This window comes from Xiphophorus maculatus, chromosome 11 (assembly GCF_002775205.1).
Source record: "Xiphophorus maculatus strain JP 163 A chromosome 11, X_maculatus-5.0-male, whole genome shotgun sequence".
In the NCBI taxonomy this organism is placed as follows: Eukaryota; Metazoa; Chordata; class Actinopteri; order Cyprinodontiformes; family Poeciliidae; genus Xiphophorus; species Xiphophorus maculatus.
Window position 1 is genome coordinate 720,646 of NC_036453.1, and position 19,276 is coordinate 739,921.

At 37.5% G+C, this 19,276-nt stretch overlaps 1 protein-coding gene across 2 annotated transcripts in view; it reads right to left on the reverse strand.

Moving 5' to 3' along the window:
• LOC102233680 (whirlin-like) overlaps window positions 1–19,276 on the reverse strand; it is a 45,651-nt gene that overhangs the window by 12,218 nt on the left and 14,157 nt on the right. For both annotated transcript variants that reach the window (XM_023341731.1, XM_014471859.2), the window contains exons 2-7: window positions 14,839–15,015; window positions 12,731–12,856; window positions 3,958–4,232; window positions 2,595–2,631; window positions 1,468–1,653; window positions 1,180–1,371 (exon numbers count right to left, since the gene is read on the reverse strand). In XM_023341731.1, the coding sequence (XP_023197499.1) occupies window positions 1,180–1,371; window positions 1,468–1,653; window positions 2,595–2,631; window positions 3,958–4,232; window positions 12,731–12,856; window positions 14,839–15,015 (993 nt within the window). The remainder of the gene's footprint in view (window positions 1–1,179; window positions 1,372–1,467; window positions 1,654–2,594; window positions 2,632–3,957; window positions 4,233–12,730; window positions 12,857–14,838; window positions 15,016–19,276) is intronic.

Below are 19,276 nucleotides of genomic sequence, written 5' to 3' on the forward strand. Positions count from 1 at the left end.
TGGTGAGGAACAACTTCTGAGGCACACATCTCTGCCGCACGCACACGCCCACACACACGCACGCCCCCACACACCCACACACAGAGTATAAGGATTTTGTTCTCAGTGCATTTCTCAGAAAAGTGGACAAACTATCTTAAATGATAATACAAAAGCATCGATAACTGGACATGGGGGGACAGCGACAATTGTTTTCACTCCATTGTATGAAATAAAAGCAATTTTATTTCATTGCTCTTCTCTGCCTGGGATCTGTGTGTTGGGTCAAATAAAGCGAGAAATGTTGTGTAAACAAACCTAATAAATAGATAAAGAAGAATAGTTTGGTAACCTGACCTTTTCTTAAAGTTTTCTTAAAATTTAACAGGACTGACCTAAACCAGTCCTTTTAGAAAACACAACCAAAACACAACTAGAAAACCCAAGAATGCCTAAGAGAAAAACATTGGACTATTCTGAACAGGCCTGCTATCAGTCCTGATCTAAATCCTGTTGAACATCTGTGGAAGGAGCTGAAACATCTGGAGAAGGCTCCCTTCAACTGGAGTCACCTGGAGCAGTTTGTCCATGAGGAGTGGACCAGAACACCTGTGGACAGGTGAAGACGTCTCTCTGACAATTAGAATTTGTTTGGTTGTAGTGATTGCCCCAAAAGGTTGAGCCTGTAAATACCTGTAAATATTAAATTGCAGGTTGAACCACATTTTAAAATCAATGTCTAATTTTCACTGTTTGATTTTCAGTAATTGTTTTTTTTTTTTTTATATCATTTATTAGTATTGTTAGATTAAAGTTATTTTAGTGACCATTATGGACTTTTTGGTTAATAAAGGACAACAACAATGTTGTTAATATGTGTATATCATATTTGTTGTCAAAAATTGTTCTATGAATCAACTGAAGTGATTTGAATTGTTTTTGATCAGGTGACATCATATTCATTTCATTTTAAGATCTGAAAGGGACCATTTATTTAATATGTTTAACAAGGCAATGAAAACATTCTGTAAAAATGCTGAAAAATCTTGCTTTTAATTTCTATTTCAGAAACTTTCTTGCGTTATCAACTAACAGACTTCATCCTGACTACTAAGGTGAATGCAGTCAAAAACACAAGAATGGCATCAAAACACTAAAGGTGGATTTCACATCGTCAGGTATTACAGAGAGGGAGGTTACCACTGGATGGCTGATCTGTCCTGCATCATGTATCACCAGAGCTGCATGGCTGCAATGGCCTGATGGATGTAGCACTCTGAGACCTCCTTGCCAGGCCTGATGAGCCTCTCTTTGATGGTGCAACACCAGCCTGTCATACACCTCCAGATCCTGAGGAGCCACTAGACTCCTGACCTCAGACAACAAGGACAACTGTGGGTTGGATAAGAAATGAAAGCAGAAAATAAAATAAGAGCATATTGAAAGTGAGCATGGCTTGTGATTGAAATCAGGTCAGGTGTTCCTCACCTTTGCATGGGTGTTGAAAAGCTCAGAAAGAGCCATGGTCAATGGCTCCACATTGATGTGTCCTTGCTGATACTCCTGCAGATAGTAGGCCATGGTCTGCCTCTCCTGTTCTGTCAGCAGCATGTAGGCCTGTTGCTCCAGAGACACCTGAGCACCAGGTGGGCTAACCCCTCTGTACCCTGCCGACTGAGACAAAAGATTTCTTTTCAGTAAGAAAAGTCCAAAGCACCAAAGGAGCGAAAAATGCATGGTTACTTGACTGGTAAAAATGTATTACAGTAACCCTGCCTTGTGATTATAAATCAGTTAGATAGATTAATTAGAAATATAAAAACAACTCGTAGAAGTGCCAAAGATGTGTGAGAGTGGTGAAGTGGGAACCAATCTTTGAAGAAACTCTGTTTTTAATGAAATCAGATTTCACAAAGCCAGAACTCATGTGTGATTGGTTAATTGAAGGCTTTGTATAAAGCCTTTCTTTACACAAAGAAGGCTGTACCTTCTTTGTGTAAAGAAGAGAAAGCCCTGAGCCGCTACCGACGACATTGCTGCAAGACTCTCTACAATTATCAATTATAAATTATAAAATATAATTTTACAAGATATAAAATTATATTCGTATTTAAGTGTGCTGTACTGGTGCAGAGTTATCAAATCAATTTGCAATTCAGTCCATTTATGTCTGTGTTTAAAAAACAAATCAGCAAACAGGAAATGTTTTCAATCAACTCAGTAATGTTTTTTCTGTATTGGATCAGTGTCAGTATCGGCCAATACTAAACCTCAGATATCTGTATCGGCATCAGGAGTGAAAAAAGTGGATTGGTGCCTCCCTTATTAAAAGTCTGCAGCATTGTATACAACCTGCAGGTGCCTGGTGGATGCATCATTAACTACAAAATACAGGGAGTTACCCTAACCCAAACTATATGTAACAAGTACATGAATCACTCTTTCAAAAAGCTGCCTCGATATAATTTGCTGTATTTTGGGAAACTGCCACTAATTAAAAAAGATACATTTTACAACGGTCCTAATCTGGCTTAAATTTAAAATCTGCATCCATCTTCATTTAGTTTGAAATACATTTGTAGCATGAGGAATTAACAGCAATGTTGCTTTCTCACCTTTCCAAATACAGGTGTGGCTCTGGCAGATGACGGTCTGCAACAGGGACAAAATATCAAATACTATATATGTAATGCATGTAGAAAAACAGTGTCAACTTCACAGCACAAAAGAGCTGTGAAGTAGATGCCTCTATATAGTATATATAGCATCAATATAGTAGATGCCTCGACAGAAAGAGTAAGTGATACAGGAGAGTGAGGGTGAGACAGGAAATAATTCTAAGGCTAAAGAATAACTTGGACTAAAGAGACATGATAAACTAGAATAACAAAAAATAACAAGAAACAAGAAACATAACAAGAATCACTAAGGAAGAACAGGAGTGGAAAACAGGGCAAACTAAATAGAAAAACCTAAGGGACACTAAAAGTGACAAAAATGCAAAACCAAACTCAAACCACCCTAGATCCCAAAACAAATTCAGTAAAGAAATTAGTACTTAAGGTTTGTTGATATAACAACAGCATTCAAAGGACAATAAGGTACTGTAACTGCAACAAAGGGCCAGAACTGATTTTAATCAGCAAGGGCAAGGTCATAACTGTCAGGTGATGTTCTTATGGATGTTATGCTAAAATGGTAAATATGGTACTAGTGTAGCGTTTTATGAAGTCCAGAGGACCCCAAAGGTTTCATACTATATTCAGTCATTCATAGTCATAGCTGCCCTGAGACAGCCTGTCAGAGGCGAGGTTGCCATGCATCTGATCTGCACTACCTCCAGCAAGGAGCTTAGAATTATATTTTAATAATTATAATTTAATAAAACCAGAGAAATATTGATTCTCACCTTTTGAGTGCTCCTATGCCAATTTTTGTCACAAATAAAAAACACATTGTCCAGGGAATGCAGTTAAGGTCTTTAACAATATTTAGTTACACTAGTGAAACAAACAAACGAAGTCATTAGCATTTGGTCCTATTTTTAATGGTTCACATACAGAATTCAGTGAGCATATTTCAGGACTCACTAACAATTTTTAGACAATTGCTGGAAATTTGCTTTAAGCCACTTCTGGCCTTAATCCAGGATGCATATTCTGTAATCCTGTAATGCAGGATGATGCATATTCCACATGTTATAATCATTATCACATTGAAAGCACTATGTTGTCATCCAGTAATCGATCTATGTCAAAATATGCCTAATTTCACACATGAGCATACTAAATATCTACATTTATATGTATTGTATATACTATCTAAGTCAACAATCTCTACTTAAATTAGTATTTGATTGAAAACAAAAACACATATTACTATAAATAAATTCAGGCAGTAAATGGTTAAATGCCTTGATTATCTAATTCCACTTGTGGTTCCAATGTAAGATTCTTTAGCCTAGCTTAGCATACTTACCTTGTATTGTTGCCACTGGCACTGATGCTTGAATGACCAACAGCACCAACACTAGGATGTGAGACAGAATTTAGGCCAGATGTTGCATTGGTCTCAGCGATGACCTGACCACAGATCCATTTGGTCTCATCCACAATTGTACGTGCATGAGGCAGACGGCCCACATCCCTCAACCTCATTAGTAGGTGGTGCCCTGACTTGAGGATGTTAACTGCCTCATCATGGGAGATAGTGACAAAGCTCTGACCATTCACCTCCAGAATTTGGTCGCCCACCTGCAATAGACATAGTGCAACTTCTTATGTTAATTTTCATCATGGAATCACAAAACTTAGGATCACATACAGTCAAACATATCTTAACCCTCCTGTTATGTTGCAGGTCAAATTGACCCGTTTTAAAGTTTAAATTTTTTTTTAAATAGTTGGAAGTATTTTTTTGCATGAGACTTAATGGTGTGCATGTCTTAATAGGTGCACTCTACATATAAATTGAAAATGTATTCATTTTACACATTTACCCCCCTGCGTCTACATATTACATAGATACTGTTCTGGTCAATTTGACCCGGCAGTCAAGTTAAAGGGTGAAATTTTTTTTTAAAATGTCCAATTCTATATGTTTCCTTGCAGCTATGAACCATATTTCACCACACACACACACCCACATGCCACCACACACATACATGCACACGCCCACACACCCCAGCCCACTTTCTCACTATTCTCTTTACTTCACCAGGAAACTGTGAGAAAGCAGGTGCTCATACAACTTTTGACAGGAACCTTTTCAGTTCCCGTGGGCAAACTCCACCCACACTGAGTGACACTCAGCAGAAGAGGAGGAAAACATGAATACTCTCTGCATGACTCATTTATCTTGATTTTAATCAGCGGTCAATTTGACCCAGAACAGAATATGTGTCTCAAGTTTTTTTGTTTTTTTTTTGGTATATCCTAGTTATCCTAGGTGGCATTGCTCTAACGACAACAACTGACTTAGAGCTGTTTACTTAACTATAAGGATGGCATGACTCGGCCTTCACATAAGAACACCTACAGCAAGAAAACCTGTAAGTGAGAGGCTGCTGTGTCTTTGCTATCTGCTGGATCCACAGCAGGCTCCAGTACAACAATTGGTTACCATGACGACTTTGGATGCAGGCTAGTGGTAAGCTATTGCTGAACAAGGAGCTACACTGATTTAAGGTGACCCCCTCCTCCTTCAATTGTAGTTTGATCTTCTTCTTCTGAAAGAAATTATTTCAATGATTTCTTATTTAAGGAGAACTGCAGTTGTTTTTTATGTTTTATGGTATATGAAATGACACCCTGCTCTTAATCTGGACTTCATATTTCATAAATAACCACTGTTTGTAATCAGTTCTGTGTCCTTGGAAATTTTTAAGGATAGATTTGAATTTAAAACATTTTAGTGCATAAGAGCTTCTATTTAAAAAAAAGCACTTCGCCTGTTTACGATGACTTTAGGTCTATTAGTTTCCCCTACTTACAATTCAGTAACTATAGGAAAAATAAATAATAAAAAACAATGCAAAACAATCAGTGTATTTTCCCTGTTTCATGCTGCAGAAAAAAACTGTGTGACTCAATGTATCACAATGACCTTCAGTCGCAGTTTTAAAAACAATGAGCTTGGAATTTAAAGCTCTCTTAACTTTACAAATCCATTTATCATCTTGAGGGTGCCAAGTCTCCTTCCTTGTCTCTCTCTCCAACACATAAACATAGAGGCCAATGCTGGACTAAAGCTAATTATCATGCTGCAGAAGCTAGACAATCACCAGAAAGTGCGACAGAGGACAACATCACAGACACAAGGCAATGTGTTTACCATTCTTTATCATTCCTATCCAATCACTGAACAGTGGTATAAGCACTACTATATACTGACAATTTATTATAATCTTTCACTGACACAGTTGTGCATCAGTGATGAAATTGTGTCACAATTCCACTGCCACTGCAACAGGAAATTAAGTTCAAATATTATTGCTGGATTTGTTGTGGCTCTTTACAATCATTCTAACTGTAATGTTGGAACACAAATGCCAGTGATCCATACATATACATCATTTTAGTATTTTAACAGTGACAAATACTGTACCAAAGGCACAAGCAAATCTTTAAATGACAAATGCTACATATTTTTGGGGGGAGGGCCTCGGGGGGTGCATTCTGTGTATTACAATATCTAAAGTACAGTAAAGTTGCAAGGGTTTTGCAGGAGTAGGATTTAAGAAGTCACACTGACTCATAATGGTCATAAAACTATTAATAAACTCTGTAAAAAAAAAAGACCACAAATGTGATCTAGACCAGTGGCTCCCAACCTTGGTCCTCAAGTATTTCGACCCTGCATGTTTTAGATATGTCTCTGTTTCAGCACACCTTATTCAAATGATTGCATGACAGCTATGGGGTGCTGCTGAAAGCATGTTAATCACATATACATGTGTGTGATTAACTTATAGAATATGTGTTATTCTCTGCCCTGCTAAAACATGCAGGATAGTGGTACTTCAAGAGAAGGGATGGACACCACTAATCTAGGGGAAATGGCTTCATACATCTACAGTCAACATAAATAAAATTGTCACAGAAATTGTTACTGTGACAAAATCTGTTCAAAATAATGTTTATAGTTAAACTATTAAAACTGACTTCAAGTGTTTTAGTTTTAGTTTTTAGTTTAGTTTAGTTTATTTCAGACCAACCTTTCACCGACAGTGTAAACGACACAAAGTACATAATATATTTCTTTTGAAAAAGAAAAAAAGAAAAAAGAAAAAACAATAAAAAAACACATCACATCGGTGATTATGAGTCTGAAAAGGAGTATGCTGAAGTATAACTTATGTAGTCATACCCCTTTTCCAGCTGTAATTTATCACAATATTTTCAATGTCCGATATCCTTTCTGACAAAGGAAATAATAAGTCTAATAAGATTTCCTCAGCTAGATGAAAATAGTGCATACACACACATACACATCTGTACACATGCATATATATATATTTACATATACAAACATATATACGTGCATACACCCATATACACACCCATCTGCTTCTAGACAAAATACACTGTTATTTTCATACCTTTATATATTTACCCACACCTGCGCCGACATGCCACCTACTTGATGACATCCTACCTAAAGTTTTGGTTCCCAACCAGGATTATCCCCCTTGTTCTTCCTTATAACTTTGAATAATAGCTGCCTTGAGACCTTTCTTAAAATGTCTCATACTTGGACTTTGCTTCAGCTCTTTAGAGAGTTTATTCCAGATCCTCACACCAACCCCCGAAATGCACATTGTTTTCATTGTTGTACGAGCCTTCAAAGTTCTGAAGTTAAGGTTTTCTCTATAGTCATATCCCCCCACTCTATCGGAAAATAATTGTTGAATCTTTTCTGGCAATATTTTATTTCTGGCTTAAAACATAATCTGTGCAGTTTGAAACTCTACTAAATCAGTGAACTTCAATAAATAAGAATCTATAAATAGATTGTGGGTATGACAGTAAAAATCAACCTTATGAACTAAGCGAATGGCTCTTTTTTGTAATGTGCATAATGGTTGTAGTAACGTTCTGTAAGTGTTGCCCCAAATTTCCACACAGTAACTTAGGTAAGGTAAATTAAGTGAGCAGTACAGAATGTATAGGGCAGAGGAGTTTAAATATTTTCTAGCATTAGCAAGGACTGCAATACTTCTTACCAATTTAGATTGGACATATCTTATATGAGGTTTCCAACAGATCTTGTTTTGAATCAGTACTCCCAAAAACCTAATTTCAGTCACTCTCTCCACAATCATATTATCAATTTGTATTATTAAAGTATTAAAGTGTGTAGGATTAATTGTACTTTGATGATAATCAATAAAAGCAAACTAAACGACATTGAATGTGAAACATTACATTTTTAGCTTACTGCACAGAAAACAGGCTGTAAGATTAAACAAGTCTTGCAGTCAATCTGTGTAGAAACTCCCTGTGGTTATGTCACTGCTATTGAGAAACAACATTAAGGTTAGGTTAGAGTATGGCAGAAAATTTTTATCAAATGCTACATCAAAGTTTTGTAAAAAAAGCTCCAAAATGAAACAGGAGAGGACAAAATGAGACCAACCACGCAAAGACAGAAACAAACTACGGCGGGGAGGAGTGGATGATCCAGAGAATGTAACAGTGAGGGATACAAACCAAATACCCCAAATCAGTTTTGTGGAGAAACCACAAACTGTACTCAAATAAGAAAAAACTTACTTTGTTGTATGTATTTTTACTCAACCAGAAGCAATAAGTAGACATAAAAAATTAGACTAGTCAGAGTAAACAATTATTTGGTAAAAAGACTACTTGATTACTGAGTTTGATCTGCTTTAATTTGTAAAAATCATTTAATTAGATAGATATTTTTTTTTATTCACGTGTCATAAAAAACAAAATAAAAAGTTAATAAAGACAATAATTATATAACAAAACATAAAATTAAGGCAGAAGAGACATTTAGAATTACAAATAATTCAAAACATAAAACCTTTGTAACCAGTACTTACAACAGGCAATGTATATACAATACTTACAGCAGATAGTACACTGCCTGTCTGGTCAAAAGTCATCACCAAAAAACAGGTCAGACACTAATATTAGAGGATATTAAAGGCAGGCTTTTACTCACATTTTCTGTCATATGTAATAAGGTTAATTTCTTGATCGATCCATCCATCGATCCATCCATCCATCCATCCATCCATCCATCCATCCATCCATCCATCCATCCATCCATCCATCCATCCATCCAGAAATATCGTCCATCCGTCCTGGGTCTTCCTCTGGGTCTTCTCCCAGTGGGACGTGCCTGGAACATCTCATCAGGGAGGCATCCAGGAGACATCCAACATGATGCCAGAGCCATCTCGACTGACTTCCCTTGACGTGGAGAAGCAGCGGCTCAACTCTGACTGCCTCCCAGATGAACGACCTTGCCCTAAAGAAAGGGTGCTCAAGTCCAGTCCTCGAGAGCTACTATCCTGCAACTTTCAGATGCATCCCTGCTCCTGTCTGTTGGAGTAAGGATGCATCTAAAAGTTGCAGGACGGTAACTCTCCAGGACTGGACTCGAGCAACTCTCAAGCCCATACCTCCTACTGAGAAAACTAATTTTGGCCACTTGTATCTGTGATTTTGGCCACTTGTATCTGTGATCTTGTTCTTTCAGTCATGACCCAAAGCTTATGACCACAGATGAGGATAGGAACATAGATTGACTGGTAAAGCAAGACCTCCGCCTTTAGTCTCAGCTCTCAGACCTGTACAGCACCTGCTGCACTGCAGACGCTGTACCAATCTGCCTATCGACTCCATTTTTCCCTCTTCTCAAGATACTTAAACTCCTCCACTTGGGACAGAATCTGGAGAAGGTACTCTACCCTTTTCCAGCTCAAGACCATGGTCTCAGAGCTATGGAAATGATTATGAAAATGATTACATTTGCACCTGAGTCAGCTGTTTGTAAACCTGGGTATCAGAAGGTTTTGTGTTTCACATGATAGGCTACTCATTTTGTAATATATTGCTCCTATTTTATAACACCTGAGCACTGACAAATGTATGCTATATCTTCTATTGAATATAGTTAGCTGCAGATTAATTTTCGTGAGTAAATATTGAAAATGCAGTAGCAATATGTAGCCTCAGTAGCTGTGGTGACTTATGTAATGTGAAACAGCAAAACAATCTAGTGAAAATTGTTATAGTTTTCTGATACTATCCTAAGCAATGATTGCTTTTTGACATTCTGTCTGAATGTTCAACAATGCATTGGACATGTATTACAACTGTCAAATAATACATATGCCAACAGTGAAACTTTGTGGAAAAAAATGCATCCACTACAAAAATGTACATTTAACATTTTTAAAAGTAAGTTCAAACTGTTATGTTCATTTTCTAGTTTAGGACATGTTGATAGGTTTCTTCACTGTGTCATAGGAAAGAACGAACGGCCCTTGAATGTCTGTGAGCCTGGTTCCTGGAAGGAGCACAGTGATGAGGGGGAGATGGAGAAGTTCCAGTTGTCCCAATTAGTTTGAATTATCCCAGATTTTAACTAGAAAGCTGTTTATTTCTTTTTTCGATGTAGGACACAGTGTGTTATCATGATGAAAGAAATATTGTTTACAGGTAGGAAGGCTGGTTTCTGTTTTTCTTGCCTTAGGCAGGACAGAAAATAGCACAGAGTGAGAGTGGCCTGTTTTTTGAGGCAGATAGGCCTTAAAGGCCTTAAAGCACATAGAAAATATCTTAGCCTGGGTTAGCAAGGCTGTCATGGAGGTGAAGTCATCAGCCTCTCTGAGACTACGGCCCAAAGTTAGACCCTTGATTCAATCCTTGTGTCCTTCAAATGCGCGTTCATGTTGGAAGGTTTGAGTGTGCAGTTCGTCCCAATTCTCCGGCTTTGAAAAAAATTGGGTTATCTCAAAATCTCAGTAACAAGACGCACAGAAATTGATATTTATTATGAATTTCTTTTGAAAGTCATTCCAGGGAAAACCATATATAATTATGAAATTAATTTCATAAATTTTTGGAGGGAGTGGAAAAAGGTATTTAGTTCTTATTTTCTTTAGAGATATTATAATTTTTAAAGAAATGTTTTCTTCTCATGGTAGAGGGGAATAAAATGAATGCTCCTTGTAAATGTATTATTAAATTTTTTGTCTCTGTAGCCATTCCTAATCAGAGACAGTTCTTCTTGAGTAACAGCTGGGTATGTAATTCAGCTTTAATAGGCTGAATCAATGCAGGAGGAATTACCTTTAAAACTGTTAAATTTTAGTGTGTATTCTTTGGCAATCATCATATGATAAGAAGTTGCCATTGGAAATATGGCAGTGTTCACAATGTAAAGTATTGAAATAATTTTGTTTCCCTCTACTGAACATGTGTAAATCAATCAAGCTCTTTATTCAACAAATCATAACAAAACACATTTGGAGAGCCAAACATATCCAGCAGTGACTTTGGCAAAAATACCCGTACAGTACATTTCAAATCAATTTCTTTGTTGTAGTTAAACTTTTTAGCAGCACGAACACTTGATTAGCGACAGGTCCACCATTTTGGATGTCGAAGTTGACATGCAGAGGCGTACTGTCCCATTTCTCTAATTTTCACATGGTTGTAACCTGCACATTTGAACCCTTGTTCACTTTGAGTACACACTTCTTAGGGGGTGCGTAGAGTGCAGTGGCTGCGTAGGGTGCAGTGTGAGCATTGGGACCGGACCAAAATGTTGCAGCAGGTCTGGATTTGAAAACTTCTGCTTTAGCAGATTGAACACTTTAGACATCTGCATCAGACAGCATGGCTATTGAGTAGAAACAGGCATATATACTGTACATAATGTTCAAGCTGTGCCTGTAAAAAGTCTCACACTACTAAGGCAGCCGGCCGTACCAAGGTGGCCTTTTTTTTCCTGCCACCAAAATGTTTGTGCTGCTCCTGCTGCTGTGGGCTGCAGGCTTTCCACTGTTCTATTCACTTCAACAACTGTTCACCTCCACATGGCAAATTCATTCACATACACTAAGTCAATATCCAATCAACATAGACAGAATTATTTCTACACTTAAACTGACACAGCAACACATATACACATACATTGACATGTATTTAATTGAAAGTCACACAAACACAAATGATTATCACATCAATGTGGCCTGAGTTTTTTGATCCTGAATGCTGTCTGGATTTCTGACCAGACCAGCCCTGAAGGGTGCAGTGTGAGTATTGGGACCAGAAGCCAAGCTTCAGATGTTAAAAGCACCATCAGGTCAAATGTAAAAAATCTCTGCAGGTTTACTAGAATCAAGTACTCTTGCAGATATTATCAATGACAGCAGGTAGAGGTAGAAATCTTCTTTCATTAAATCTAGAACACCACAGCAAAAAGGTCGTGGTTCAAACCCATCTGAGTTGGACCCTTGGGATTTGTATTTATTCTATGTGCACGCATTCTCCAGTTTCTCCATACTGTCCACGACCCTTTGACATTAGATTATTCATCTGTCCTAGAGTGCAAGTGTGTAAATTAATTTTTGTTTGTTTGCCTTGTGGTGAATGCTACCCTGACCTTTCTCCACCTTTCACCCACTGACAGAAACAGACAACTGCCTCCTGCAACTCTGCGTAAATCGGGTAATCCATCTCACTGACTGTTTTGTTTGAAAGCACTGACATATAGCACTAATAAATCCGGCTTTAGCTCATCCCATTTTTGTTCCTGACTGGTACAAAATTATTAATAAGTGTGAAAATAAAGCCAGTTCAATAAAAGAAAAGTAAATGATATGTAAGTACAAGCCATTTACCATTACTTAGCCACTCATACAAATAATAACCTTTAAGTTATGCCTGTAAGGTAAATAGCTTGTGCTGGTATCTAGTTCATGAGATTTCCTACACTGCTCTACTTGTTGTCAAGAGAATAAAGTTAAATAAAAGAATGGATTTTTTTCAGATAAAATAATATCTGAAGAAAAACATATCCTAAATATCAAGTAAGATATTGATAGTGACGATGATATGATATCTTCATTGGAGACACAGACAAAGTAAGAGCTCCCACATTGCTTATATTTGCATTCCTTCTAAAGAGCGATTTCAAATTACTTTATTTTCTATAAATTCGATCTCTGAATGTTAAGCAAATATTGAGTTCTAAAATGAGTGAGGCGCACCTTGAGTTCACCAACATGAGCAGCAGATCCAGGGTCCACTCCTGTGATGTAGATCCCCAGTCCGTACTCAGCCCCACCCCTTATCATTAGACCCAGAGAGCGACCGTTGTCCATATTCAGGTTGACCTGTGGTGAAGACATCACATTCAGACTTCTCAGTATTGTCAATGGTTAACAATTTAACTAACAATAACTGTGTACGTCTGTTTTCAGGTTTTGTCCCATAAATGAACAGTGGTGGAGAAAGTACCCAAACAATGTACTTAAGTAAAAGTACAAATAAAAAGACAAAAACTTTTCTCTGGTAAAAGTACCACACACATTTTTGAGTAAAAGTACCTAAGTACTTGCGGAATGATTGTGCTATATAATGGAAAACACATAACAGGACTTTTCTATTTTAAAAGTCCTGGGAACCTTATTGTATTGAATTGCACCAGGAGTCCTTTACAAAATCTAGAGATTTAAAATGTATTTATTTTTAAAATATATATTCATTGCCACCTGCAAGTTAATTGATCAGTAAGATAATGATTCAAAACATTTGGTCAAATCAGCACATAAAAAATCAAGTTTCTTATATGCCCATCTCAATCCCCAGATCAAAGAAGAAAACATGTGGGGTGAAGACAAGATCTCAATCAGAAGAACCCATGGTCTAGACTCTAGAGGTGTCCAAAGTCAGGGCTCAAGGGCCAGTATCCCGCATGTTTTAGTTCTCTTTCCCTGGTTCAACACTCTGGTTGTCACTACCTCCTCAGCATGTCAGTGTTCTGCAGACGCCTCTAAAGAGTCATCATTATATTCAGGTGTGTTGAGGATTAACATTGGACATCCCTGATTTACAGAAACTAAGCAAACAAAAACAGTAAAAGATCCTTCACTTTGTGTAATCCCACCATGTGAATTGTTGTAGTAAAGACAACTGCAAAATGGTACAAAGTGTGCAAACAACTATGAAACCAGTGATTTTGAATAAAAAAATAAGCATTATTTATTCAAAGAGGCCCATGTGATCTTATTCTAGTTCAATAAAAGGTAATTTCTTTTAAAGCTTTTTTCCCGTTCCATTTTCCATTTACAGTTGCCTAGTACATGTGGGCAGCACTGTAGCTGAGTTCATCTCCTATGCAGATGCGGTAGTTGAAAGATTGTGCTTCTATATATATACAGTACATATATACACTTCTACATATATATTTTGCAAATATTGTCAAAATCTCCAGGGAGCAAAATCTTACATAATGCACACTGTTACTTTATCACCACTGTGTCAAAGAAAATGGTTTCACTTGTGACCTCTGCTTCAAATGACTCATCAAACAGATGAGTCTGTTTATGCCAGCCTCCCATGTTCTTTGGAGCCTGTTTTGTTTTTGTAATGTATCAGTCCACAGGTGATACAGTCACAGATAATTCATACATCTAATGCCACTAATAGAAAAAAAAAAATCCTAGTTCCCCTGTTGTGCACTCTCCGCTGCCCCCTCTGTCATTCTCTCTCTCACTCTCTCTCTCTCTCTCCTACTTTCGCTCTCTCCTCAGTTTGCCTTCTGGTCTCTCCCCTCACACCCGCAAACCATTAGCTCATCAGCCCAGGTCTTTTGGTCCAGCTTTCACCCTCTCAGCATATAAACCCTTCTCTTGCTCATAGTCCTTCCTGGTTCCTCTTTTTAATCCTGCCTTATCCCGTTACGTCCCTGTTGTTCCTGGTTCCTGTTATTTTTGTTCTGCTGTGGCTTCCTACATTCTTGATGGTGTTTTGGTGTAATTTTTTTGTTTTGTCATTCTTTATTAAATCTTGAAAATCTACTCAACGCTACATTTAGGTCCAACACCAACACACCATGACAAGAGTGGTCATTGGTATGTTTTTCAGATGAGTCACTGTGTAAATCTTCTCTCGAGGTTCAGATCACACTGTGACATTTTGAAGACAGACTCATTCTGCAACAAAGGTCATCCCAATTGTCCTTAGAGAGTAAATGTGTTTGGCTCACTGTTGTCACAGTGGAGGACAACCATTAGCATAATTCAACATAATAAATATTTTAAACTAGATTGTAATTTTTATTTACTAATGAGCAGCACACAATCATTGGTCTTACCGTCCTCTCCTCCATGCCGTGTCCTTGTCTCAGGTCGGCCTCCTGGCTATCAGGTGGTGGAGACACACTCCGGCCCTGAGGGTCCAGCCAGCTGTACACTCGGTTGGTCATGTAGCCTCCTGGGATGCGACCCATTGAGCACACTGACATGGTCAGCTTCTTACATCCCTTCAACACCTGCATCACAAGACATCACTGGGTTTTCAGATACTCCTACCAACACAGCAAGTGGCATTTATGCATTCAATATATTATTCAAATAAACAAACATCAAACACAAAGTGTTTGTTCATGGATGAAAACTCACACAACAAAATAATGAGTCAGGCTGCTTCTTAAATCCTGGATCACAGTGGTGCAAGGAGAAATCAGAAGTATCTAAATCATTCACTCACACAAGGTTAGTTTGGTTTGAATAGCTTTTTTCTCTTAAAGTGGACATATGCTTTAAAATCCTTCCTTTTAACATGTGAATCATTGACTTATGGCCTATATAAAGTATATATAGTATATAAAGTTGGTCTGAATTCCTTGTTATTGTAGCTCTACAGATCTGTCGTTTACTCTGTTCTAAGGTTCATTTCATTTTGCTGTATTTTTTAATGTGAGTGAGAGATGTCATGCCCCGCCCCACGTCCTGGTTGGGCCACTCCACTCCTATTGGCCAATTCTGTAGTTTGATAGGAGCGATATAATTATCTACAAATAATTATAGAGAAACGTTTTATTTCAAAGTTAATTAAAGATGTCAACGTTACATTACATGTTGGAGCCAGAGTCTGACCCAGAGCAGGAGAATGATGAACCTGCAGAACCACACATTCTAATGAATGCATCACAATGGTGTTATTACTGTATTTACACCCTTTCCATCTGTACCAACGATCTACAATATAGAGAGTAGTTTAACTGTAGTGCCCAAGCATGTCTTGTGTGTCAATATAACCTAGATTTGAACATTTTGATTTGTCTGCTCACAACTTCAGGATAGGTGAACTTGGACTTCAAGTTTGATGTATGGAAAAAAATGGTGAATTGACAAAATTGAATAGGCAGAAGGCATGACCTACTTTAGCAGTTACACAGATAATGTGGCAACATCTTATACAAGAAAATGTTAGGGAATAGATAAAAATGAACTGAATGAAAAATATAACCCAAACAAAATATAACAATATCTATGCAGCACTGAGAGAGAATACATTTACATTTGTTGACACTGAAAGTACACAAAAATATATTCAAGGGCTAAAAAAGAGGATTTTGCATATGTCCCCCTTAAGTAATAAAACTATCACTTAAAAAGTGCATTTTAGATTTACTCAGTTAATATTTATCCAGGATTAATACTTATTTGATGATCTAACATATTTACATGTGACACAAAAACAAAAACACAAGAACATTTTAGAAAGTAGTTTTTCTCAGCAGCGTTGCTACATATTGTTTTGAATAAATATGATAGTAATGTGTTCTATCAATTGAAGAGGACTTATAAGAAAGCTGCAAGCATACTGAAATCAGAAACTTTACCTATAAATAATGCAGAGCTCAGAATATGAACGCATTAGTGTCTTCAGTGTGACGGTGGAACAAATTTTATCAACAATCATCAAAGAAGAACGAGGGTTAATGCATCTAAAGCAGCGGTGTCCTTGACACCAGTCTGTGGTAGCTGTGGTTGGTATGTTTTCTGCTTCATTACATGAATAAGCAATCAGCTGTGCCATGGGCAGGGACAACTGCTAATTAGGGACAAAAATAAACAATCCCATTCAAACTTATTTTCTATTTATTATTTGGCTCACTTACTTAGTGAGTTCAAAAACAAATGCTATTTATTATACTGAAAGAAGAAAACAGGAAGATATTTGAAAAGCAGAATGTACCAAAATACTCAGATTCATATTGTTTTTTGTCACATCATAATTAATCATTTTTGATTCATTACACTATTTTTGTGATCATTTAGAGCTGAAATAGTAACTGAAAAAAGGCTGGTTGCTGTATTTTCAAAAGGTAAAGTCAACAACAAAATGCCCTCCTGCTGATTTATATTATTTCAGATAAGCAAGACGCATATTAAGTCTCAACATATTTTTCAAGGAGCTGCATTCATGTTTAACAATATCCAATTTAACTGTTTGTCTGCGGCTGTGATAAGTGTGTTTTCTCTTTGAAGTTCTAGTCATTTCAACCTATAATGTTTCAACCACTATGCAAATGTTTGTATTCCTACAGTATATGCGGTTTGAGTTGTCATTGAACTCAGCAACCTTCAAATCCCACTGGTTTTCTGACCTTCAGCTGGAACACAGTTACGTTGGGAGTGATGTCACCCTCAGGTCTGACTTCCTGTCTAAATGGAGCGCAGCAATAAACTGTGTTTAGATTATTGTCATGCTTACTATTGGTTAGCCTAGTAACACTAACCTATAGTAAGTTTTATTATGCTAACTGTAGGGGCAGCGGTTAGTGTGTTTTTCTCTTTGAAGCTCTGTTCAAAATTTCAACTTAGAATGTTTCAACCTCTGTAGAACAAACCAAATGCTTCCTCGAGTGGCACAAGAAAGAAGCATAGAAAAGCTTAGGCGTAATGCACTGCTGTTGGGGCTCATGGAGAGTAATAAATGTCCACAGTCATTTATTAGAATTTAGCACCAGAAGGGATATTTTCTTATGAAATGTCCTCAATAAAGAGCAACAAACATTTCCACATGCTCCAAAGTTTTTTGTGCATACAATGTTTTGCATATCTCGGTTGTAACGAGTGGCTATTTGAGTTACTGTTGCCGTTCTATCAGCTCAAACCAGCCTGGCCATTCTCCTCTGACCTCTGGGATCAACAAGGCATTTGTGCCCATAGAACTGCCGCTCACTGGATATTTAGAATTTAGAGAAACCAATTAACCTGACAGTCATGTTTTTGGACTGTGGGAGAAAGCCAGAGTAACCGGAGAGAACCCACTATGCACAGGGAGAAAATGTTAACTCCATGCAGAAAGACCCCGGTCTGGGAATCGAACCCAGGACCTTCTTGCTGCAAGGCAACATTGCTACCAACTGATTAGCTATTTAAATCAGCTAATCACACAAAATTGTGTTCAGGTGAAAATTTATCAATAATCATAATATAGACATTAAGCCTGACAACATAATGTAACGGACGGGATGTTCTGTTTTGGTGTTTTTGCATACTCTTTTGTGTGGGGAAAAAAAGCTCATTGAGCTGTTGGCTGTCGGTTGCCATGACAATCGGTCCACGTGTAGGGTAATGTTGACACACAGAGCGAGAAAAAGCAGAATAGAAGTTATTTTGTCTAGTTTTGTTCTCCACCTTTTTATCAGTTTTATTGCACCTTTATTGCGGCGCACTGCAGCTGCTGCAATTCCTAAAAGTCAAACAAGCGACAAAAACTGAACTAATCCCCTCTCTTCGTAAAACGTGATGATATTTATAACAGTTATCAAACTACGGCTCCGACAGCATTTTTAAAATAAAATGATTGACCAATTTAAGAGAAATTTGCCCTTTCTTGCATCTTGACAGAACTAACAGAAACCAAACTGTTTATAGATTTGTAACACGGAGAATTTATGTAGCAAACATCAGTTTTCTCAGCTTTATTTTAAGTGTATTTAATAGATATATCTGATAAAAATGATGGCTGCTAATATTTTTGTCATCACCGACCCGAGCTTATCACATTCACATGGTCAATTAGTGACATCACCTTAACCCCGCCCCCTTTCAACAGGAAGTCACATGTTTTCCTGCTCGCTTGGTGGAACTTTCTTCCTTTTACTATATGGTTCATGCAGATTTCAACCTGTGTTATTGAAATAGAACAACATGATGGTAAATCCTCTCAACACTGGCCTCTGGTGATAGCAGGGGCTGGCTGGTGATGTGATGCTGTTTGCATACGGTTGTCTCTAAATCAAACATGCATCATCCGACTTGAACCAAACTTGCTATGATTGACCTTTGTTAAATTCTAAAGAGGCCAATAGCAATAAATTGTAATTTAACTCCACTGTGCCCCCTAGGTTATTCCAAAACCTATATTTCCTTAATACATAAACCGTTCTGCACCAGATTTTTTTGTGCATCATCAGATGCTGTTCACGTCAATGTGTATTGCCTAGTGGATGGGTGTGGAAATTGCATCAGAGCGTCGATGGTGGTGAGCGGGTGGAGTGGGTGCTAGAGCTCCTGCAGTCGCCATGAGGCTGAGCTGCCTCTAATGCTGCTTTCAGCTTTAATTACATTATTATTATTAGTGTAAAATATACTACATTTTACACTAATAGTACAGTTTGCACTAGTTTTTTGTTAGGTTCTTTTATTAACTTGTAATACATGTGATTCATTAAATCTAAAAATTTACCACTTCATATATCTAAATCTGTAGTCTCTTTTTCAAACTTAACAGTG